At 44.1% G+C, this 26,110-nt stretch overlaps 1 protein-coding gene across 1 annotated transcript in view; it reads left to right on the top strand.

Annotated features, from left to right (window-relative positions):
* LOC128684365 (sodium- and chloride-dependent GABA transporter 1) overlaps window positions 1-26,110 on the top strand; it is a 189,506-nt gene that overhangs the window by 117,720 nt on the left and 45,676 nt on the right. Inside the window, exon 3 of the mRNA XM_070079904.1 lies at window positions 23,633-23,764. Coding sequence (XP_069936005.1) covers window positions 23,633-23,764 — 132 coding nt within the window. The remainder of the gene's footprint in view (window positions 1-23,632; window positions 23,765-26,110) is intronic.

Raw genomic sequence — 26,110 nt, 5'->3', positions numbered from 1 at the left:
AACAGTGTGAGGAAGCATACAGGGACAGCATACAGGGGGACAGCATACAGGGGACAGCATAAGTGGGGTGACAGCATACAGTGTGACAGATTTCAGTGTGACAGCATACAGGGGAAGTACAGTGTAAGATTTCAGGGACAGCATACAGTGTGACAGCAACAGCATCCAGGAAAAAAATGTAAATTTTTGTGTACTTTTTCCTTTTCCCCTCTAATTTTTATGTTCAATGACTTGTTAAAAAAATTTAAAGGAAAAAAATAATTCTTTATAGAAGTTTACTTATATCTTCGACATTTATAGGCAGGGTGTAAACACACAACAAACTACACCTGTGATCACAAAGAGTTACGATTGGCTACCCCTTAAAGACCCGGGGCCAGAAACCCTAATAAATAAAAAAAAAAAAAGATTACATGCCTGCTATGGGAAAAAACTTGCATCTTGTTTGATTTCTGGAGTGAGTTTTGGAGACCCTGGTCTCACACCAACAAAGTCTCCTCTGGGTTTTTGTCTGGGAGAACGTTGCTCCGTTTTGGGCATGTAGACTCAGACTTGGAGAGCGGATTTATTGGTGAGCCGGGATTGATCCTTTCTTCAAAAATCTGTGCAAGGGGTCTTATTGAGAATTGGGGGATTTTTGACATTTTTTGGGAAGGGGGGTTTGGGGGAAAATCGCTGTGTTTGGGGATCTGAGTCTAACTCTCCCAGACCTTGTAGGGTAAAAAGGGTCAGAGAACCTTACAAGGATAAATTAAAAACATGTGCAAATGTTGGGTACGTTTTTTTTTTTTGGAAAACCCTTTGCTATTTTTGGGGTTTATCGTCCAATATGAAGGGAAAAATGGTGGGGAAACAAAGGGTCTTCACTATTCTTCTTTTAAATCCCGATGCCTGTGTGGCAAAAGTTTCCCCAATAAATGTAATTTTAAATGATACACATGCCACATGAGTCTAATTTCCCTTTAGTACCTTGTGCTGACTGGGCATCTACATACCTGTAGTCGGGGCTTCAAAGTTTAGAACCCAGGTTCAGGGTTTTTTTTTTCCCTTTTATGGATGACTTACCCCTTTTTCCTTAGTTAGAATCGTTGTTTTGGGGGCCGGGTTGGTTTTACAGCTACTCTGTACATTTTGCTTGGGAGGGAACTGGTGTTTTCTGTCTAAAGCTGTTTTCCAACCCTGGGGAAAATTTTTATTTAGGGGTTTGTTTCATTAGTGGGTTTTAAATCGAGCCCCCCTGGGGCACACTACACACACACACACACACACACACACACACACAAAAAAAACACAACACGCCCCATAAAAACACACACACACACACACACACACACACACACACACAACCAAAAACACGCACACATACATACACCCCACACACACACACACACACAACACACACACACACACACACACACACACACACACACACACACAGTGAGGCATGGCGAGTGGGGGTTTTAAAAGGGCCATAGGGCCGGGGTGTTTTATATAAGAACATAAGAAAGAAGGAAAATTTAGCAGGCCTCTGATCCAAAGGGGGACAGGTCCAACCCAAACCCCCGGCTTTGACTTTTAATTTGGGCCCCCCCCAACAGGCCACCCCCACTTAAGGGGAAGGGGGGCAAGGCACCTGACCCAGGCACCAGAAGTCGGGTCCAACTTACACCCACCCACACCCACTCATGTATTTTTTTAACCTATTTTTTAAACTACACAACATCTTAGTTTCCCATGAGGTACCCCGGGAGTTTGTTCCACCTATCCCAACTCTATTACCAAACCAGTGCTTTTCCCATATCCTTCCTGAATCTGAAATTTTCCAGCTTAAACCCATTCCGGGGTCCTGTCTAGCCTAGATATTTTTTGAAAGCTACTAATTCCTATTTTCCCTTTATACAACCCCAACTACCCCTAACCCCACGCCTTTAGGAGAAGGGAAAAGGTTAAACGTTTTAAAAGGTTCCCGGGGTTTAACCTCAGCAAAATGCAAATTATGAAGCTTGGGGGAAAGGGCAAAAAAAGACCGCAGACGGAGTACGGCCAAGAGGTCAGAGGGGGTGCAAAATCACTGGCCAAAAAGGGTTTTTGGGTGAGACATACTGAGCACGTTTCCCGAGACGCAACCCCGACCAAAAAACTGCTTTAGCATATGGGTGCCCCGGAAAAACCCGAGAACAGCGTTTTTTGGGCATCTAAGGGAATCATTTTACCAATTTTACACTGTTTCGTGAGGCCCAAAATTGGAAAAAGGCACCAGTTGGAACCCCATTTGGTCAAACACGTCAAGAAATTAGAGAATGTGCCAAAGATTTTCAACAAGACTAGTCCTGGGGCTGGGAAAATTTGGGTTTTACGGGGAAAGGTTAAGAGAACTCAACATGACAAAATTGGGAAAAATAGGAGGGAAGGGGGGAATGGGGGTAAAAAATATAAAATACTAAAATTTATAAGGTGGGCAGGGACAGGATGTTCCAGATATGAAAAAAGCAACAAGGGCCCCAATCGGAAGTTAAAAAACCCGATGAATCACAGGGGGTTTAAAAGATTTTTCAGTCACAGAGCTCCAGTTGGGGCCCCATCATTTTTTCAATTTATTTTGGCCTGTCCAGTGTCAAAATGTTGCCCGTGGGACCTTTTTAATGTCCGTTCATGTTTTTTTTTTTTTTTTTTTTTTTTTTTTTTTTTTTTTTTTTTTGTGTGTGTGTGTGTGTGTGTGTGTTTTTCTATCTAATTCCCCAATTGGGTTGCAGGGTCGAGACTCAGCTCCCGGGGCCCCCCCTCTTCACTGATCGCCCCAGTCCTCCCCCTGCTTCCCGAGCTTTATCCCTTTTTTTTAAAACTATGTATGGTTCCTGCCTCCACTACTTCACTTGCTAGGCTATTCCACTTCCTGACGACTCTATGACGGAAGAAATGCTTCCTAACGTCCCTGTGACTCGTCTGAGTCTTCAGCTTCCAGTTGTGACCCCTTGTTTCTGTGTCCTCTCTGGAACATCCTGTCTCTGTCCACCTTGTCTATTCCCTGCAGTATCTTGTATGTTGTTATCATGTCTCCCTGACCCTTCTGTCCTCCAGTGTCGTCAGTCCGATTTCCTCAACCTTTCCTCGTACGACATTCCCTGAGCTCTGGTTGCAAACCTTTGTACTTTCTCTAACTTCTTGACGTGCTTGACCAGGTGTGGGTTCCAGACTGGTGCTGCATACTCCAGTATGGGCCCAACATACACAGTGTACAGTGTCTTGAACCAGGCGCCCGTATGCTGCAGCAGTTATTTGGTTGATGTGTGCCTCCGGTGACTTGCTCGATGTTATGGTCACCCCAAGGTCTTTCTCCTGAGTGAGGTCTGTGGTCTTTGTCCACCTAGCCTATACTCTGTCTGCGGTCTTCTTTGCCTCCCCAATCTTCATGGCTTTGCATTTGGCAGGGTTAAATTCGAGAAGCCAGTTTCTGGACCACATGTCCAGCCTGTCCAGGTCTCTTTGCAGTCCTGCCTCATCCTCATCCGATTTAATTCTTCTCATCAGCTTCACATCATCTGCGAATAGGGACGCTTCAGAGTCTATTCCTTCCATCATGTCGTTCGCATATATCGTCACAGGCGCCCACTGTGATACCTCTTCACGTACCATGACTCGTTGTTGCCTCCCTGTCAGGTATTCCTGATCCATTGCAGTGCCCTCCCTGTTATATGCGCCTGATCCTCCAGCTTCTGCACTAATCTCTTGTGAGGAACTGTGCCAAAGGTCTTCCTGCAGTCCAGGAAAATGCAATCAACCCATCCCTCTCTCGTGTCTTACTTCTGTTACCTTGTCATAAAACTCCAGAAGGTTTGTGACACAGAATTTGCCTTCCATGAACCCATGCTGGTTTTCATTTATAATCTTGTTCCGTTCCAGGTGCTCCACCACTCTCCTCCTGATAATCTTCTCCATAACTTTGCATGATCTGCAGGGAGTTGTGAACACCAAAAAAGGAGGGGTTCACAATAAAGACTGAAAACCCAAAACCCAGCTTGTGGTTGTATAAAAGCCCCCAGATGCAACCCCACAACATTAAGGAAAGCTATTAAAAATGGTTTATGTTTGAAACCCAGCTCCACCCCCAAACATCTTATCTGGATTTGAACCAAGGCATAAAAAAGGGAAGAATGTAGCAATAATGTTATAGCTGAAAAACCCGGAGGTAGCGAGATGAAAGGTCAAACATGAGCTACTGCTCGGAAAAACACCCCTTTGCCAGGAAGGGAGCCAAAGACAGAAAAACACTTGCCCTTTATTTTCAAAATAATGAGGACCTGATAAAAACATAAGAATATAAAAAAAACAATTTCCGACTCAACCTAATCGAAGTCCAGACGTACATAGGGTCCTGATCACAGAATGTGTACCGTGAAGGTGTTCCAAAATGAAAATCAAAACAAGAAATCAACGGGGGCGGAAAAACCCATGTCCAAACAAACATTTTGGATGTCAAAATGACAGGATCCAAACCAGTCCCTGAAAGGATCAATTTCCTACCCGAAGCATGTTCAGGATACCCCAAAAAAGAAGAAGAGCGGGAGAAACGGGAAAGAGAAAGACCCCCTCTCAGAAGAAAAAGGTCACTGAGCCCCTTGGAGTGCTAGAATATCTGATACCGAAAGGAGGCCTGCCCGGGAAGGGAAACACGAATTTGTTAAATGACTTACAGGAACCGGGGAGAGGCAGGAGGAGCAAAGTTAGTGAAATTGAAAGAAATTCAAAATATTTCTTTTCTTTGCCAAAACAAGGAAAACCACATCAGTTGGGGCCCCTTTACTCAGACAGGATGGGATTTCACAGATGAAAGGAAATGAGGAAAATTGAAACCCAGTACGACTCTGTGTTTAGTAAACCCATAATCGGTTAGGACGACGACCCAAATGATTTCTTCATGTGATGAATGTTTAAAAACTGACAAGAAGAATTGAAAATTTTATGTAACAAGGGAATTTACACAATTCATCACAAGTAGAATGGGTAAGGAGAGGAACTTTCGATGTTCATCCATCACCTTACTACAAGGGGATGGACAACACACGAATCCGGGTTGAGGGCCCAAACCCCAATTTTACCCCCTACCATTTCTACTTTTTTTGACTGATACACTGTGTGGCGAAGTTTCTTCAATAAAGATTCCAGTTTTGTAATGTTATTTTCGAATGAGCCTAAAACCAAAATGTAGGATTTCTAAACCCCTTAACCCATAGATTTGAAAAGCCAACAACATCCCTTGCACCAGCCCGCCCAGATTTGGAACCTGTTTTACCAAGAACGGGAACCCCCTCCTTCCCCCAAACACTATGGAGGAGGAGCTTGGGCAGGGGGGAAATTTAATACTTAAACAACGGAAATTTTCCCCACTCATAAAGGTGGCAGCAAAGATTTGCAAGCTTAAAACCCAAAAGCTCTAGTCCACATCAAAAAATTTTTTTTAAAAAGTGCAAGAAGAGGATTGAAATCACCTGATTCCAAACTGCACAATCCAGGGAACATGGGTTCAGGAGGTCCCTGCCTCACAAACTGGGTCCATGAAAGGGCCTTGGGTGCCCGGGAAAAAAATAAGTGGTGTTTTAAACAGATTTTTAAAAAACATTTGAAAAAGCGATCAGAGAATGCCCAAAATACAAAAAAAGGAATAATAAAGGGGGAGATGGATCTTTTAACTTCCCCCCAAATCGAACACAAAGAGAAAATACAGAGAAACGGGGGCTCCATAGTGAAGAGCTCCCGTTCCACAAGGCCAAATGCCCCCTCTTATTCTTTATCCTCAAACAGACAAAACAGAGATATAACATAGCACCGATCATCCTTCGGAGATATAGGGTCTGCTGAGGGTGTCATTCTGAGGACGCGGTTAACCTAAAAAAAAACAAAGTTTTCCTGGGGAACGGTAAAAAAATTGATGTCAATGAGGAAAATTCCCAAAACCGTTTTGGAAATGGGGATAATAAAAAAAGAGATACTACCCGGCCAAAAATAGAGCGGAAAAAATGTAGGGGTCTGGGAGAGAATGTCTGAGGATCTCCTTTAAGGATCACAACAGTGCCACGACGCACCAAAAGAAAATGAAGGATGGGTAATGAGAATTTTAAACGGGGTGCGCCCTGATGATCCTTTCAAAAACTTGTTTTTCTAGGTGGAATATCTTCATTAACATTCCATTTGCAGGTGAAACGCAGATCTAGGAGGGTACAGAGATCCTTTTTTGCACGTATAAGTTCGTCAAGCACCTTTTAACTACTGGGAACGCTTTCATTTGACTTGTATTGTTGGAACGCAGGAGGGGAGATATATCAAAACAACCCAAAATCTTGGGAAAGGGTGGGCTCAAACTGACACAAAACACCCCCACAGAAAAAAACTGGGGAGGGACAAAAAAGGGCCAAAAAAAGGGCGCCAGGTACATAGGGAAAAAAAAATAAGGGCCGGGGGCCCCAAAAAAGTTAAAGCCCCATCCTTAGGGGGAATTTCCAAAAGCCCCCGGGGGCCTTCAAGAGAGAGCTGGGGATACCAAAGTCAGGGGGCACCGGGGTGTGGCTCGGTGTGACCGTGCGGGCCCGCAGTAAAGCCCAGTTGATCGGGCCCCTTCCCTCGGGAGGCCGGTCGACCGCCCGGGGCGTTGATCCCCCGGGAAAACCCCCGGGGCTATACATGCCAGAACAGGCGAGTTTAGGCGCCTGTTTCTTTCTTTTTAAAAATGGGGACTACATTTGTGCCCCATTTCGGGGATGCCCAGTTTCGGGGTGTTTAAAAGGGTTTGGGGACGAAATTCTGCCCCTTCTAAGGACCCACGGGGAGATGTTGTCCGGCCCCATCGGCTTTGAGGTATCAAGGTCATTTTTAGCAGCTTCTGCACCTCCTCCCGGTTATTCGGTCATCCAAATTGTGCATATTCTTTTGATGTTCCTCTGTGTTGTCTCTCCAGAGCCCTTCCTGTCTCTGGAGTTTACCGGGAGAGAGTTCCCGGGGTCAACGCCGCGGCCCGGTCTACCAGGTCTTGGGATCAGAGCCTGATCAACCAGGCTGTTACTGCTGGCTGCACGCAAAACCAACGTACACACCCGGCTGTAAAATTTCCCTTTAAATCTCCTGTTTAGTCCTCACATACCTCCTGATCATTTCTTGTGAGTTCTCCACCTTCTGTCCTCAGTCTGATCACCTGGTCTTTGACTGTTGCTCCTCCTGATGTGGCTATACAACTTTTTCGGGTCAGTTTTGACTTCGATGCTATGTTATTTTCAAACGTCGCTGGGCCTCCTCCTTACCTGTGCATACTCGTTCCTGGCTCTGACTAACTCCCTATTTCATACCTTCGTACTTTTCCCATTCTCATTGCACTTTGTTTTTGCTTCTCAAACGTCCGGAAAAACCGGGGCCTTTTCTGGTCTTCCCATTGTTTCTGTTTGGGAATAAACCTTCCACTGCCTCCTTGATTTTGTTGTTACATATTCCATCATTTCATTTATTGGCTTTCCTGTCAGTTTTCTGCCCCAGGAACCTCCTGCAGGAAGTTCTAAAACCTATGTGTCCCCTCTTTATAGTCTGGTTTTTCCCCATTAAACCCTCCTGTTACTTCTCCACTTGCAACTCTACTATGTATTCAAAGCACAAACCACGTGGTCATAGCCCTAGGGACTTTCTATGGATGTCCTCAATGTCTGAACTGCTCAGTGAACACAAGGTCCAATCTGCTGGTTCATCCTCCTCCACTTGTAGTGTCCTAAATGTCGGTGCATGAGGTTTTCCAGCACCACATCCATCATCTTGGTTCCATGTTTGGGGCCCCCATGTCCCAGGTTTCCAGTCAGTCTCCCCGTGGTTGAAATCAACCATAACCAGCAACTTTGCCTGCTGAGTGAGCTCTTCTGCCACCCTCAGCAAGTGGGGGGGGGGGTGTGTGTGTGTGTGTGTGTGTGTGTGTGTGTGTGTGTGTGTGTGTGTGTGCTTGGGAACCGTTGGTCACGGACATCTCTTCTAGTGTTTTTTTAGTAGGAAACAATGTCTCTTTACAATCCCTTGGCCAAATGATGACTAGTTTACTAGGCTACCCGGGGTTTGGCTTTGCCTTGTAAGAAAGCTCAGACTTCACCCAGTTGTATCCTGAGAGAAAGCTGATTTTCCATTTATGATAGTTACATAGTGGCAAAAAAGTAGTTAGTTTCTTTTCATTTCCCTCACACAGGATGGGTTTACCAACGACTTTCGACTGGTAACTCACTTGCTTGCATACTGAGTATCCATGGTCTATTTCCGGCACGGGTGGAAAGTTGGTATGTTTTCCCTTTCCCCCTGCTGCCCTGTCTACCAAACAGGAATTACCTAGGTGTTATCAACTGTTGTGGGTCCCTCCCAGAAAAAACAAAGTTGATGGGGTTTCCCTGCATTATTCCTACACAGAATAATCATAATGTTTTTTTACACGATGAAAGTCTGTCACAGGCAGAAGGAAGTGTGATCTTGTAGAAAGGTGGAGAGACGGAGGAGAGGCTGGGGGGTAGTAGTTGTTTGTACAGTTTTAACTTCACCTTCATTCAGTCAGGTAGTGCAGAATTTCTTATCATGCATATTTTCTACGAACACTGTTGTCCATAAGTCATGTACATTCAATCACTGCCTCTGGTTTGTTGAACTAAGAAGTTGTTAGATGTATTGTAAATTAATATTCAAAGATCTGAGTCAGATGACAACTTTAGGATCAACTCTTGTCTTTAGCAGAACTGTAAAATTATATATATATATATATATATTATATATATATATATATATATATATATATATATATATATATATATATATATATATATATATATATATATAATATTAAAAAATTAATTAAATTAGAAGAACTCATTTAAAATTAAGCCCTTTTCTAAAATTTTCTTTATAGTTTAAAGATATTTTTTTTTCATTAATGCTGATGCAAAATTTATAATTTGTACAAAAGAATCTTAGAAAATATACCTAACCTTATTATAATAAGAAAATTTATTTTAGCCTAACCCCAACTAAATATATTTAGATTTGTTTAATACAATTTAATACAAACAAACAGGAAATATATTTTTTCGTTGGGTTTCAGAATGATTTAGGAAATTATTGCATTTACAAATTTTCACTTGTCCTATATGGCAAGATGAACGTTGTATTTGTGGGATCGAAGTTCTGCCTATTCGGCACGATATAAAAACATATATATACATATATATATATATATATATATATATATATATATATATATATATATATATATATATATATATATATATATATAAAGATCATTATCATACAAGTTGAAAAGGAAAGGGCAATGATTACCCCAAACTGCCCAGTGACGACGGGGCAGGACAGAAAGGAAATTTGACACTGGAGAGATTTGGGAGAGAGAGACAGGGGGATGGGATCAGCTCACGGGGACGGCAAGACGGGACGGGATGAGGAGCAGGGCATGGCGGGGAAAGCATGGCGGGACGGGGCATGGCAGGGCAGAGGGCGGGGAAGGATGGGCACTGAGAGAGAGGAAGGAAGGGGAGGTGGTCAGCACAAGAGACGGGGTACAACCATTAGCCAGTACCATGAGCGGACTGGGCTGTCACCACACTCAAATGTAATCGTCCACCCAGCCTCAAACTCTCTTTACCCAGTCTGAGATTGTCGAGCTGTCTAAGATGTAAGAGTGGAGCTGTCCTCAGATTTATGGTTGTCACATTTGAGTCCTGATTGCCTTGTAGCTGTGATCTTGCTATTCAATGAACCCCATTATACTAATTCCAGTCCCTTGGCACAACACAGCCACTTTAGCATTCCATTTGTACCTGATCTCACAATACAGGGTTGATGCGACTACCAGGTTAGATAGACCTATAGTATACATTAAGCACTAAGCCACTCTAGGTGGCCCTAAACCATTCTGTTTCAAACTACTCATATGAACCAGGTAACTGGAGTTTACTGGGCGGTATGGAGATGAATACATCAAAATAATCTAAAAGCCTTTTCTCTCATTATTATTATTATTATTATTTATTATTATTATTATTATTATTATTATTATTGTTATTATTATTTTTATATTTTTAGATTTTTATTATTGTTATTGTTATTATTTACAATTATTATTATTATTATTATTATTATTGTTATTATTATTATTATTATTTTATTATTATTATTATTATTATTATTATTATTATTAATTGTTATATTATTAATTTTGTTATTATTATTATTATTATTATTTTATTTTTATTAAATTAATTTTCAACATCTCAGTGGGAAGTGGAACAAAATTCTTCCTCCTAAGCCATGCATCAAGAGGAACTAAATGCGGGGCAAGGGGGCTAGTAACCCTTCTGCTGTATACGCACAAATTTAAAGGAGAAACTGTTTTCGTTTTGGGCCACCCTGTCTCGGTGGGATACTGCGGGGGTGAAAGATTATTATTATTATTATTATTATTATTATTATTATTATTATTAATATACAACATAGTCACAGTTACAAACTACTAGGGATTACTACATCCATCACAGAAGTGCACATGTAAGGTGTAAATAAATTTATGAATTTATAATAGGGGGAAAATCATAAGGTCATATACACTCGGCAACACTGCACAGGTACTTGTATGGGGAGTCCTGTGGATGGACTGGGAGCCACACCTGACCCACAGACTCAGCTTACGTTGAGGTTGGGGACGAGTCCTGGACTGGAGGCTCTGAGCAAAATGCAATGATGATGATGATGATGATGATGATGGAGGATGATGATGATGGGATGATGATGATGATGATGGATATGAGATGATGGGAGTGATGATGATGATGATGGATGGATAGGATGATGGATGATGATGATGATGATAATGATGATGATATTTAATATATTCATCAGGAAACAGCAGTCCACACTGTACTTTAAATGATGAAATGTCACTGGCCTTAGAGGAAGTGAGGTGTTGTGTTTAGTCCAGGTAAGTATCGCCTCAGCTCATGACAGGAGCAGCCCAATGATAATGACAGGGCAGCTCATAATATGACAGGGAGCCCAATGACATAACAGGAGCAGCCCAATGACACACAGGCAGCCGACACATAGGGGCAGCTCCCATGACATGACAGGGCAGCCCTATAACATGACAGTGCTCAATGATACAGTTCTATAACATGACAGGGCAGCCTATAACATGACAGGGGCAGCTCAGGAGTGATATGACAGGTGCAGCCTCATGATGACAATAGCAGTCTCCTATGAGGCGACAGGGACTGGCTTAGGTCTCTGTGTCATGTACTTTGTGGGGGCATGGCGATAAGTGCAATGTGTATCTTGGCAGTACAAGTAGTTTAGGAAGTTAGCTATAATAGTCTCTGATGTCCTGTGGCGGAACACAGCATGTCGTCTTGGTCATGACATTCAGTCTAATAAAGAGATGACAGTCATCATCTCTAACATCCACAAACTCTCTCAGCATTTTCCTCACTACACAGAGCAACAGAAGTGTTGTGAGTAGAAGTCAGTGCTGAGTCTGGTGTAGCCCCAGTGTTGTCGCTGGTATGAGGCTTTAAACTCCAAACACCGGCCTTTGGGAGTCACCCTGCTGGGGGGTCCGGAGTTGTGGACCACTGACAATGAAAGCTGTCAGGGGTCCTGCCCCAACAAGCAGAAGACGAGTGACTCGAAAGGTTCCCGGAGGTTCTGCTGTGTTCTGTGCACTGGAAATGCCCCTTTTCCCCCGTCCTTGCTCTCCCCTTATATACTGGCCCCTTACCTTCGGGCAGTGGGGCTGGTTAATGGTTCAAGTGGGACCAAACGTCGTCAAAAAGTTTTTTTTCCTTTGTGTTTGAGGCCCCGTCGACCCTCCAAACTCGTTCCCCGGAATGCCACAGGGTTTAGCGCTTCGCTTCACATCCAACCTAAATTAATTCCTTTTCTTTGGCCCCTCAAATTTTAAAAAGGTTGTTTTTCCCTCACAGGGCCATATTTACAAGAAAAGTATTTTTAGCAATTTTTTTTGGGGTTCATCTTTCCCGTGGGGATGATTTGTTTTGTATAGTTGTTGTTTTTTTTTGTTGTTTTACTTTCCTTTTTTCGTTTACCTCTGCTTCCTGTTCCCCCCTCATTTAAATCTCTCTCTTTTTCTCTCTCCTCCTCCCTTCCTTCCCCTCCTTCCTTCCTCCTCCTTCCTTCCCCCCCTCCTTCCTTCCCCTCTTCCTTCCTTCCTCCCCCTTCCTTCCCTCCTCCCCTTCCTTCCTTCTCCCAAAAAATTTTTCCAAAAACCCAAAACCAAATTTATCCTTCACACTGGCCGTCATCTGAATCTGTTTTCTACCATTGTTTGCCCCATTTGTTTGGTTGTTGTTTATAGCAAAACAGTTCGTTTGTTTGCTTTTCACTAGCTGTTTATAGGGGAAAAAAGGCTACAGCACATTGTTTTTTTGCGATGTTTGTGTGTGTGTGTGTGTGTGTGTGTGTGTGTGTGTGTGTATTTTGTGTGTGTGTGTACTATTTTGTACTTTACCCATTTGTGGTTGCAGGGGGCAGTCAAGCCCCGGGCCCCCCTCTTCGCATTGTACTAGGTCCTCCTCTCTCCCCCCGAGCTCTATCATCCCCTTAAAACTTGTTAGTTCCCCCTCCCCTACGTCACTTTTTGGCATTCCCCGGCCTGACTACTCTAGACTGGGAAAATTCCTAACATCCCTTTGATTCATCTGAGTCTTCAACTTCCAATTGTGACCTTTTTGTGTCTGTGTCCTTTCTGGAAACATCCGGGGTCTTTTTTCCCCCCTTGTCTATTCCGACAGTATTTTATTTTGCTTATCATGTCTCCCTGCCCCTCCTGTCCCCCAAAAGGTCGTCGGGCCCTTTTTTCCCCAACCTTTCTTTTGGGGACAATCCCTGCAGCTCTGGGACTAGTCTTTTTGGGAAAACCTTTGCATTTTCCCAATTTTTTGAGGGCTTGACTAGGTGTGGACCCCAAAACTGGTCCTGCATACTCCAGTATGGGCCTGACGTAAATGGTATACTGAGTCTTAAACGAATCCTTACTGAGGTATCGGAACGCTATTCGGAGGTTTGCCAGGCGCCCATATGCTGCAGCAGTTATCTGATTGATGTGCGCCTCAGGAGATATACTCGGTGTTATACTCACCCCCAGATCTTTTTCCTTGAGTGAGGTTTGCAGTCTTTGGCCATCTAAACTATATTGTGTCTGCGGTCTTCTTTGCCCTTCCCCAATCTTCATGACTTTGCATTTGGCAGGGTTAAATTCAAGGAGCCAGTTGCTGGACCAGGCTTGTAGCCCTGTCCAGGTCTCTCTGTAGTCCTGCCTGATCCTCATCCGATTTGATTCTTCTCATTAATTTCGCATCATCTGCAAACAAGGAAACTTCCGAGTCTATCCCTTCCGTTATGTCGTTCACATATACCAAAAACAGTACAGGTCCTAGGACTGACCCCTGTGGAACCCCGCTTGTCACAGGCGCCCACTCTGACACCTCGTCGCGTACCATGACTCGTTGTTGCCTCCCTGTCAGGTATTCTCTTATCCATTGCAGTGCCTTTCCTGTTATGTGTGCCTGATCCTCTAGCTTTTGCAGTAACCTCTTGTGAGGAACTGTGTCGAAGGCCTTCTTGCAGTCCAAAAATATGCAGTCGATCCACCCCTCTCTCTCTTGTCTTACTTCTGTCACCTTGTCATAAAACTCTAGGAGGTTTGTGACACAGGATTTTCCTTCCCTGAAACCGTGCTGGTTGTCAATTATACACTTGTTTCTTTCCAGGTGCCCCACCACTCTCCTCCTGATGATCTTCTCCATGACCTTGCATACTATACACGTTAGTGATACAGGTCTGTAGTTTAGTGCCTCATGTCTGTCTCCCTTTTTAAAAACTGGGACTACATTTGCCATTTTCCATACCTCAGGGAGTTGCCCAGTTTCAAATGATGTGTTGAAGATCTTTGTTAATGGCTCACACAATATCTCTGCTCCCTCTTTAAGGACCCATGGAGAGATGTTGTCTGGTCCCACCGCCTTTGAGGTGTCAAGTTCGCATAGCAGCTTCTTCACCTCCTCCTTGGTTATATGTACCTCATCCAGCACTTGCTGGTGTGCCCCCCCTGTTCTGATTTACTGGAGTCCTACTGGTTTCCACTCTAAATACCTCTTTAAATCTTGTGTTGAGCTCCTGACATACCTCTTGGTCGTTTCTTGTGAATTCCTCATCACCCTTCCTCAGTCTGATTACCTGGTCCTTGACTGTTGTTTTCCTCCTGATGTGGCTGTACAACAGCTTCGGGTCAGTCTTTACTTTTGATGCTATGTCATTTTCATATTGTCTCTGAGCCTCCCTTCTCATCTGTGCATATTCATTTCTGGCTCTTCGGCTGATTTCTTTATTTTTCTGAGTTCTCTGTCTTCTGTACCTTTTCCATTCTCTAGTACACCTAGTTTTTGCCTCCCTACACCTTTGGGTGAACCAAGGACTCGTTCTGTTCTTCCCATTATTTCTGTTTCCCTTGGGAACAAACCTCTCCTCTGCCTCCTTGCATTTTGTTGCTACATAGTCCATCATTTCTTGTACTGGTTTTCCTGTCAGTTCCCTCTCCCACTGAATGTCTTGAAGGAAGTTCCTCATGCCTGAGTAGTTCCCCCTTTTGTAGTTTGGTTTTTCCCACCCTATTCCTGCTACTCTCTCCACTTGGAGCTCAACTATGTAGTCGAAGCACAGAACCACATGATCACTAGCTCCCAGGGGCCTTTCATACATGACACCCTCGATGTCCGAACTACTCATGGTGAATATAAGGTCCAGCCTTGCTGGTTCATCCTCTCCTCTCTCTCTGGTAGTGTCTCTAACATGTTGATGCATGAGGTTTTCCAGTACCACATCAATCATCTTGGCTCTCCATGTTTCGGGACCCCCATGGGGCTCCAGATTTTCCCAGTCAATCTCCCTGTGATTGAAATCACCCATAACTAGTAACTTTGCTCCCCCCATGTGTGCCTCCTGGCCACCTCGGCTAGTGTGTCGATCATTGCTCTGTTGCTCTCATCGTATTCTTCTCTTGGCCTCCTGCAGTTCTGTGGTGGGTTGTACATTACTGCAATTATCACCTTATGTCCCTCAGAATGGATTGTTCCTACTAAGTAGTCCCTTTCGCCCGTGCCATCCATTCCTTCCATTTTCTCAAAATCCCACTGGTATTAAATGAGCAGTGCAACTCCACCTCCCCCTCTCCTCCCTCTGTCTTTCCTGAGGATTTGGTATCCGGATGGAAAGATTGAATCTGTTATTATTCTGGTGAGTTTTGTTTCTGTGAGTGCTATTATGTCTAGGGATGTCTCTTTGATTCTTTCGTGCCACTCCTCATACTTGTTTGTTATTCCATCTGCATTTGTATACCACACCTTCAACTTCTTTTCTAAGACTGTGGTCTGGGAGGTATATTGGGGCTGGGGAAGTGGGAGACCTGGTAAGGAACTATGGGTTGTTGCTGTGGGGGTGGAGTTTGTAATGTAGTGGGTGGGGGCATTGGATGTGGCATGGGTGTTTTGATTTAGAGTGTTTGGTTGCACTGGGGTTGACCTGGTTGGGAGGCTTCTATAGGAAGTTGTGAGGGAGGCTGTATTTGATCTTCTTCCTGGGTCTGGGATCTCCTGTCTGTCTTCTCCATCCCCTCTCTTTCCTCCTTTCGCCTTTGTACCATCTCTCTCAGTTTCTGCCTTTCTTCTTGTGTTCTGTCGCGGTCGAGATACACCTTCCTGTATGCCGGCATGTCCCTTAATCGTGCTTTGTCCTGCAGGATCCTGGTCCGAGTCGCTTCTGCCTTGAAGATCACTTTCACTGGCCGGGTTCTTTTTTTTACAAACCCCCCTATTCTCCGAAAATTTTCCAGCTGGGTCATGTCGTCTTCTCCTATTGCTTTCATGATGCTTTCAATTGCTTTTTTTCCCCTTGTTTTCTTGCTTCATATGTTTCCCCTTCAACTTCCTGGAGCCCATACACAAAGACTGACCTCACCCTTTCATTCTCCCACTGCGTATCCCTGTGTATCCCCTCATTTAATTTGGTTTCCTGCACTGCAGCTTTCCTTTCTTCAGTTTCACTGGCTAATGTACTCGGGCTCAGTGGCCTGTCATTTTCCCTTCTCGGCTTTCCTTGGGCTCTGTTGTTGTCTGTTAGGGCCTCCACATAAAGCTTAGCTCTTTCATTTACTATAGTCTCCTCTGATAGAGCTTCCCCATGCAGTTGTGCCCCTTCTTTCCCTACAGTTCCCTTATTTGTGGTTGAGGTAGCAGTCTCTGTTGTCAATCCCAAAATGTTCTTTAGTTCTTTAGGCTGTTTCAGATTTTTCAGTTCCTCTTCTAAACTCTGTATCCTAGCCTCTGCTGCTTTGACATGCACCTCCCACTTCCTGCTTTCCATGTCTATCCTCTCTTCCATTCTCATGCAAAGTTCTTCTAGTTTCTTTTCCCATTCATGATCCCTTTTTATGAGCTCTGCTGCCCAATCTTCCTTTGCAGCTTCCTCCTCCTGTCCCTTGGTTTTTCTTGTTGCTCTCTGACAACCCATTTTTGTTTTATCCTGATTGCCTCAGAGTGGGAAACCTATGTAGTTCTGTATGTTAGGTTAGTAGTGTGTATGTCAGAGTGTGGGTGGGAGGTAGTGGAAGAACTGTGGCTATGTGGGAGAGGAGTGGGGAGGGGTGGGCAGGAGGAGTGAACGGGGGAGGGGAGGGTGAACGAGGGAGGAGAGGGATCAGGGGAAGAAGTGAGATGTCGGTGGTGAGGGGGGGGAGTGTATGTGTGAGTCTGGATGTGTGTGTGTGTGTGTGTGTGTGTGTGTGTGTGTGTAATTTTGCGTGGAATTATGTGTGGGTTTATTAAGTACTGAAAGGTAGGTGGCTTGTGCGTTGTAATGTAGTCTCAGTGGTCCTTTGCTGCCCACAACTTCTTGTGACCTGACCCCCAACCTCCTGGGGCTTGACCGGCACGTACTTACAGTGTGTGTGTGTGTGTGTGTGTGTGTGTGTGTGTGTGTGTGTGTGTGTGTGTGTGTGTATGTGTGTGTGTGTGTGTGTGTGTGTGTGTGTGTGTGTGTGTGTGTGTGTGTGTGTGTGTGTGTGTGTGTGTGTGTGTGTGTGTGTGTGTGTGTGTGTGTGTGTGTTTGTGTATGTGTGTGTGTATATATGTGTGTACTCACCTAGTTGTACTCACCTAGTTGAGGTTGCGGGGGTCGAGTCCGAGCTCCTGGCCCCGCCTCTTCACTGATCGCTACTAGGTCACTCTCTCTGAGCTGTGAGCTTTATCATACCTCTGCTTAAAGCTATGTATGGATCCTGCCTCCACTACATCGCTTCCCAAACTATTCCACTTACTGACTACTCTGTGGCTGAAGAAATACTTCCTAACATCCCTGTGATTCATCTGTGTCTTCAGCTTCCAACTGTGTCCCCTTGTTACTGTGTCCAATCTCTGGAACATCCTGTCTTTGTCCACCTTGTCAATTCCTCTCAGTATTTTGTATGTCGTTATCATGTCCCCCCTATCTCTCCTGTCCTCCAGTGTCGTCAGGTTGATTTCCCTTAACCTCTCCTCGTAGGACATACCTCTTAGCTCTGGGACTAGTCTTGTTGCAAACCTTTGCACTTTCTCTAGTTTCTTCACGTGCTTGGCTAGGTGTGGGTTCCAAACTGGTGCCGCATACTCCAATATGGGCCTAACGTACAAGGTGTACAGGGTCCTAAATGATTCCTTATTAAGATGTCGGAATGCTGTTCTGAGGTTTGCTAGGCGCCCATATGCTGCAGCAGTTATTTGGTTGATGTGCGCTTCAGGAGATGTGCCTGGTGTTATACTCATCCCATGATCTTTTTTCTTGAGTGAGGTTTGTAGTCTCTGGCCCCCTAGACTGTACTCCGTCTGCGGTCTTCTTTGCCCTTCCCCAATCTTCATGACTTTGCACTTGGTGGGATTGAACTCCAGGAGCCAATTGCTGGACCAGGTCTGCAGCCTGTCCAGATCCCTTTGTAGTTCTGCCTGGTCTTCGATCGAGTGAATTCTTCTCATCAATTTCACGTCATCTGCAAACAGGGACACCTCAGAATCTATTCCTTCCGTCATGTCGTTCACAAATACCAGAAACAGCACTGGTCCTAGGACTGACCACTGTGGGACCCCGCTGGTCACAGGTGCCCACTCTGACACCTCGCCACGTACCATGACTCGCTGCTGTCTTCCTGACAAGTATTCCCTGATCCATTGTAGTGCCTTCCCTGTTATCCCTGCTTGGTCCTCCAGTTTTTGCACCAATCTCTTGTGTGGAACTGTATCAAACGCCTTCTTGCAGTCCAAGAAAATGCAATCCACCCACCCCTCTCTCTCTCTTGTCTTACTGCTGTCACCATGTCATAGAACTCCAGTAGTTTTGTGACACAGGATTTCCCGTCCCTGAAACCATGTTGGCTGCTGTTGATGAGATCGTTCCTTTCTAGGTGTTCCACCACTCTTCTCCTGATAATCTTCTCCATGCTTTTGCATACTATACATGTCAGTGACACTGGTCTATAGTTTAATGCTTCATGTCTGTCTCCCTTTTTAAAGATTGGGACTACATTTGCTGTCTTCCATGCCTCAGGCAATCTCCCTGTTTCGATAGATGTATTGAATATTGTTGTTAGGGGTACACATAGCGCCTCTGCTCCCTCTCTCAATACCCATGGGGAGATGTTATCTGGCCCCATTGCCTTTGAGGTATCTAGCTCACTCAGAAGCCTCTTCACTTCTTCCTCGGTTGTGTGCACTGTGTCCAGCACTTGGTGGTGTGCCCCACCTCTCCGTCTTTCTGGAGTCCCTTCTGTCTCCTCTGTGAACACTTCTTTGAATCTCTTGTTGAGTTCTTCACATACTTCACGGTCATTTCTTGTTGTCTCTCCTCCTTCCTTCCTTAGCCTGATTACCTGGTCCTTGACTGTTGTTTTCCTCCTGATGTGGCTGTACAACAGTTTCGGGTCAGATTTGGCTTTCGCTGCTATGTCATTTTCATATTGTCTTTGGGCCTCCCTTCTTATCTGTGCATATTCGTTTCTGGCTCTACGGCTGTTCTCCTTATTCTCCTGGGTCCTTTGCCTTCTATATTTCTTCCATTCCCTAGCACACTTGGTTTTTGCCTCCCTGCACCTTTGGGTAAACCATGGGCTCATCCTGGCTTTTTCATTATTCCTGTTACCCTTGGGTACAAACCTCTCCTCAGCCTCCTTGCATTTTGTTGCTACATATTCCATCATCTCATTAACTGGCTTACCTGCCAGTTCTCTGTCCCACTGAACCCCGTTCAGGTAGTTCCTCATTCCTGTGTAGTCCCCTTTCTTTTAGTTTGGCTTCATTCGTCCTGGCCTTCCTGCTTCTTCCTCCACTTGTAGCTCTACTGTGTATTCGAAGCTTAAAACCACATGGTCACTGGCCCCAAGGGGTCTTTCATATGTGATGTCCTCGATATCTGCACTACTGAAGGTGAATACTAAGTCCAGCCTTGCTGGTTCATCCTCTCCTCTCTCTCTTGTAGTGTCCCTTACGTGTTGGCACATGAAGTTTTCCAGTACCACCTCCATCATCTTAGCCCTCCATGTATCTTGGCCCCCATGTAGGTCCAAGTTCTCCCAATCGATCTCCTTGTGGTTAAAGTCACCCATGATCAGGAGCTTTGCCCTGCATGCATGAGCTCTTCTGGCCACTCTAGCCAGTGTGTCAACCATCGCTCTATTGCTCTCGTCGTACTCTTGCCTTGGCCTCCTGCTGTTCTGTGGTGGGTTATACATCACTGCTATTACCACCTTGGGACCTCCAGAGTGAAGTGTTCCCGCTATGTAATCACTTTCTTCTCCGCTGTCTCCTCTCTCCAGCTCATCAAAATTCCAGCGATTTTTGATCAGCAATGCCACTCCCCCACCCCCCCTGTTCCCTCTGTCTTTCCTCAGGATTTGGTATCCCGTTGGAAAGATGGCATCTGTTATCATACCTGTAAGCTTGGTTTCTGTGAGAGCTATGATGTGTGTGTGTGTGTGTATGTGTGTGTGTATGTGTGTGTGTATATATGTGTGTGTATGTGTGTATGTGTGTGTGTATGTGTGTGTGTGTGTGTGTGTGTATGTATGTGTGTGTATGTGTGTGTGTATGTGTGTGTATGTGTGTGTGTGTATGTGTGTGTGTATGTATGTGTATGTGTATGTGTGTGTGTGTATGTATATGTGTGTATGTGTGTGTGTGTATGTGTGTGTGTATGTGTGTGTATGTATGTGTGTGTATGTGTGTATGTGTGTGTGTATGTGTGTGTGTGTATGTGTGTATGGGGGAGGTATGTGGGGAGATACTGTTAATACATACCAGTAATTCTGGGTTATAAAAAGCGATAATTGCTACTAGGGTCTAAAGCTTCAATAAGTGTCTGCCCTTGTGTGTGTGTGTGTGTGAGGGAGGGATGGTTAGGGGGGGGTAGATCCGTTATACCTCTCTGTTCTGTCTTTCCTAGAAATGCTACACTCTTCGCTTATTGTCCTTTCTGGATTTAAGTATCAATTATTGCTGTTATTATCCTATTCCTTGTTCACGTTTAGAGAGGACTTCCTAGCTTCCTAAGTATTCTTACTACTAATAACTACTGTAATAGCTTGCAGGAGTGAGTGACCAGTATCTAACAGTGATGCAAGGCCAAGCCAAGCCAAGCCTGCGACATGCAAACCACAATATAGGTGATACTTGCGCTGGCAACGGTCGTGACAAGTTGCCAGATGCTGATGACGTAGTCGTCGTACGTAGCTTAAATCCCTATTTTGGAGATCCTTCATCCGTGATGATTATAACCACATGTGATCATACATCCCTCGTTCCTCACGCAATTTCACTTTTCACTTATGATAGTATACACTTCACATTATATACACTTCACTTTATATGTATAATGGCACACAACTTGTCGTGACGTCACTGCTTCAGGCCTACCGCTGCCTAGTAGACCAAAACGTTTGGATAATTTTGGATAATGGATAATTTCAGGCTTTCTCACGACTTTTTCTAACTAATAACTTTAGTTATCACTCGTATTATTGCTCACTGACGATGTCACTACCACTGATTACTGTTAGCAGTCACTGCACCCTTAAAAACACTAGGATTCTCGGAGCCTTGTGTGCCCACGTCTGCACCCACGGACCCACGCGGTACGTGTGTGTGTGTGTGTGTTATACAAACACACGTGTTTGTGCTAAAGTGTATTTGTTTGTTGCAAGTAAAGCAACTTGTTTATCTGTGTGTCGAGAACAATCTTAAGAGTTCTGTTCGTTGACACCAAGAAGCTATTTCTTGCTTCCTCAGTCAGTTTTCTTGATTTCTTGTTTGTTTGTCTGGTTGGTTGGTTGAAAAGTTGTTTGGTTGTCAGGTTGATTGGTTGGTTGAGTGACTGACTTTCATATAATCTATACACCACCATTCAAGGATACTGAATCTGCAAATATTGAGATTATAATGGGATATACACCACTCTAAGTATATATATACATTACCACTCTTAGAGTATACACATCAAAACAGCTTGGTTGGTTAATGGGGGTTTAAAGAATATCGACTGCACGAGAGTCATTAAGGTTGCATGTAACCTGCTCACCACCAGACATGAATACTTTAACCCCTAAAATATGGATTTATATATATATATATATATATATATATATATATATATATATATATATATATATATATATATATATATATATATATATATATATATATATAGAGAGAGAGAGAGAGAGAGAGAGAGAGAGAGAGAGAGAGAGAGAGAGAGAGAAATACACCCCTGAAGGTATATATCTCGAGATCAAGGCACAGACCGGACCACGGGGGCATTGACCCCCGAAACTCTGTCCAGGTATATTCCAGAAATATATACTTATATATTTCTCTGTTCTTCTTCGTTTGTTTCTCTCTCAAACTGGTATAGCATTTTCTTGATCATCTGAAATATTTTGTTTCATTTAACCCATTAATTCTTTCTCGGTGGGCAATTTTTAATTTATTTCTTAATGCGTGTCCTGTGTATAAAAATGTGAGTCAGTCTGTTAAGCAAAAATATTTCCAACCTCCCTATATAAAAGTTTAAAAATACTCACCTGAACATGACAGTCTTCTGAAAGAAATGTTGGAACATTGTTGTGGTGGAGGATAACGAGCGTACTGTGTATGTGTGTGTGTGTGTGTGTGTGTACTCACCTAATTGTACTCACCTAATTGTGGTTGCAGGGGTCGAGACTCAGCTCCTGGCCCCGCCTCTTCACTGATCGCTACTGGATCCTCTCTCTCTCTGCTTCCTGAGCTTTGTCATACCTCTTCTTAAAACTATGTATGGTTCCTACCTCCACTACTTCACTTGCTAGGCTATTCCACTTGCTGACAACTCTATGACTGAAGAAATACTTCCTAACGTCCCTGTGACTCGTCTGAGTCTTCAGCTTCCAGTTGTGACCCCTTGTCCCTGTGTCCCCTCTCTGGAACATCCTATCTCTGTCCACCTTGTCTATTCCCCGCAGTGTGTGTGTGTGTGTGTGTGTGTGTGTGTGTGTGTGTGTGTGATTACCTATCTATCGGTACAGGAACAGAGCTATGCTAGCGGTGCATCGTCTTCAGTAATATTTGTTGTTGCTTCTTCTTGTGACTCGGGTCGTGGATCTATCACTCTGTAGAGAAACATTTCGTCTATTTCTTCGACTCTATTTTTACTTTAATTTGGAACTCTGGCCACTTGTCCCTGTTGTTTCTTGTTTTTCTTATTGTAGATACTAAAGAGTCTTCTTTATCTGTTCTTTCATATTCTTTTTGCAACCTCTGATGTTGATATCATATTTCCTTCCATCATACCTCACCTTGTTTTTCTCCGCCTCTCATACCTGTTTCATGGCTCCTCCCAGCATCTTCTCTGACATATCTATATCATCTTCACCTGAATATTTCAGGCTTGATCTATCACGTGTTCTAAATAGCATTTTTAACACATATCCATTCATATATTCGAAGGCTTTAGCTCGCTAGTATAGCAAATGCATTTCCGATAACTTTCCTTTATATGATGTTAGGCCGATAATTTATCTTTCGTTAATAATAACTCGTAGATCCCTCCCTCCTTTCTCTCTCTCTCTCTCTCTCTCTCTCTCTCTCTCTCTCTCTGTCTCTCTCATGTTTTCTATATTTTGGAACTCAGTTTGCATTCTTCACATGGCCTGATTCCTATGCCTTCCATTTATATTATGTTATTTATCCATATGAGATTTCATCATCCATCTGTCACTCCATCTGTTCAACTTATCCAGATCTTCCTGTAGTATTTTACGGCCGTTATTACTGTAATTTTTTATCGGTTTTGCATCCGCATATTCAGTCCTGCAGGTGTTTCTCTCTTCCGGTACGTTCACCACGGACCGAAACGTGTATATGGTCCAGGAAGGACCGAAATATCTTCTAAATTTTCCTCTCCAATTTGTGAGTCAAATGTGAATTGTTCCAGCTATGGTATTGTGACTTGTATACACCTTTAATATTTTTTTTTGACTAATTGTTGTGGGTTGCAGGTGCCTTCCTGATCCCGTACATGCTGACGGTGTTGTGCTGCGGGGTACCTACTTTCTTTCTGGAGGTGTCCATGGGGCAGTTCCTGGGCACTGGCGGCCTCACTGTCTGGCGAATTTCTCCCATTTTTAAAGGTAAGTTACTCCAAGTATAATGTTTCTCTCTCTCTCTCTCTCCTGTTCCACACTGTCCTCACATGCCTCTTTTTTATACACATTTCCTGTTGCCTCCCAGCAAATACTGAAGTCTCACTCCTCATTCCTCATCCAATTTGCTCTTTCTACCAGCCATCATGATATCAAATCATTCTGCCCACTTTCTTCCCGTCCCTGTTCTCCTCTTTTCTTCATTCCTGTTTTATTTACCATTTTCACTTGCTCTAACCTCCACACAGTCAAGCGATAATGTTTTCAAGTGTAATTTTAGTTTTTTCAGGTGATATAGACAGGTGATGGAAGGACTTTACTCACCAATTTGTGGTAGCAAGGGTCGAGTCATAGCTCCTGGCTCCTGTGTGTGTGTGTACTCACCTAGTTGTGGTTGCAGGGGTCGAGTCACAGCTCCTGGCCCCGCTACTAGGTCACTCTTCCTGCTCCATGAGCTTTATCATACATCTTCTTAAAGCTATGTATCGATCCTGCCTCCACTACATCACTTCCTAGACTATTCCGCTTCCTGACAACTCTATGACTGAAAAAATACTTCCTAACATCCCTGTGATTCATCTGAGTCTTCAACTTCCATCTGTAACCCCTTGTTGCTGTGTCCCATCTCTGGAACATTCTGTCTCTGTTTACCTTGTCGATTCCTCTCAGTATTTTATATGTCGTTATCATACCCCCCTATATTTCCTGTCTTCCAGTGTCGTCAGGTTGATTTCCCTTAACCTCTCCTCGTAGGACATACACCTTAGCTCCGGGACTAGTCTTGTTGCAAATTGTTTCAGTTTCTCTAGCTTCCTTATATGCTTGGCTAGGTGTGGAGTTCCAAACTAGTGCTGTATACTCCAATATGGGCCTAACGTACACGGTGTACAGGGTCCTGAACGATTCCTTATTAAGATGTCGGAATGCTGTTCTGAGGTTTGCTAGGCGCCCATATGCTGCAGCAGTTATTTGGTTGATGTGTGCCTCAGGAGATGTACCTGGTGTTATACTCACCCCAAGATCCTTTTCCTTGAGTGAGGTTTGTAGTCTCTGGTCCCCTAGACTGTACTCCGTCTGCGGTCTTCTTTGTCATTTCACAATCTTAATGGCTTTACATCTGGTGGAGTTGAACTCCAGGAGCCAGTTGCTGGACCAGGCCTGCAGCCTGTCCACAGCCCTTTGTAGCTCTGCCTGGTCCTCCTCCGATTGAATTCTTCTCATCAACTTCACATCACCTGCAAACAGGGACACTGTGGAGTCTATTCCTTCCGTCATGTGGTTCACAAATACCAGAAACAGCACCAGTTCTATGACTGACCCCTGTGGAACCCCACTCGTTACAGGTGCCCACTCTGACATCTCACCACGCACCATGACTCGCTGTTGTCTTCCTGACATTTATTCCCTTATCCACTGTAGAGCCTTCCCTGTTATCCCTGCCTGGTCCTCCAGTTTTTGCACTAATCTCTTGTGTGGAACTGTGTCACATGCCTTCTTAAAGTCCAAAAAATGCAGTCTACCCACCCCTCTCTCTCTTGTCTTATTGCTGTCACCATGTTATAGAACTCCAGTAGGTTTGTGACACAGGATTTCCCGTCCCTGAGCCCGCGCTGGCTGTCATTGATAAGCACGTTCCTTTCTAGGTGCTCCACCGCTCTTCTGATAATCTTCTCCATGACTTTGCATACTATACATGTTAGTGACAACGGTCTGTAGTTTAATGCTTCATGTCTATCTCCTTTTTTTTAAAAAATGGGACTACATTTGTTATCTTCCATACTTCAGGTAGTCTCCCTGTTTCGATAGATGTGTTGAAGATTGTTGTTAGTGGTACACATAGCACCTCTGCTCCCTCTCTCAGGACCCATGGAGAGATGTTATCGCACCCCATCTCCTTTGAGGTATCTAGCTCGCTTTGCAGCCTCTTCACTTCGTCCTCGATTGTATGTATTGTGTCCAACCCCGCCTTTCCGTCTTTCTGAAGGCCCTTCTGTCTCTGTGAACACTTCTTTGAATCTCATGTTGAGCTCCTCACATGCTTCGCTGTCGTTTCTTGTGATCTCCCCTCCTTCCTTCCTCAGCCTAATTATCTGGTTCTTGACTGTTGTTTTCCTCCTGATGTGGCTGTACAACAGCTTCGAGTCAGATTTGGCTTTCGCTGCTATGTCATTCTCACACTGTCGTTGGGCCTCCCTTCTTACCTGTGCATATTCATTTCTGGCTCTACGACTGCTCTCCTTATTCTCCTGGGTCCTTCACCTTCTTTACTTCTATACTGTGTGTTTGTATCTGTTTGTTTATGCTATTAAACAAGTCACTTAAAGGCCTCTAAAA

The sequence above is a fragment of the Cherax quadricarinatus genome, unplaced genomic scaffold (genome assembly GCF_038502225.1).
Source record: "Cherax quadricarinatus isolate ZL_2023a unplaced genomic scaffold, ASM3850222v1 Contig39, whole genome shotgun sequence".
Lineage (NCBI taxonomy): Eukaryota > Metazoa > Arthropoda > Malacostraca > Decapoda > Parastacidae > Cherax > Cherax quadricarinatus.
Note: the sequence above shows the minus strand (reverse complement) of the source record. Positions and strands in the feature narration are given on the sequence as shown.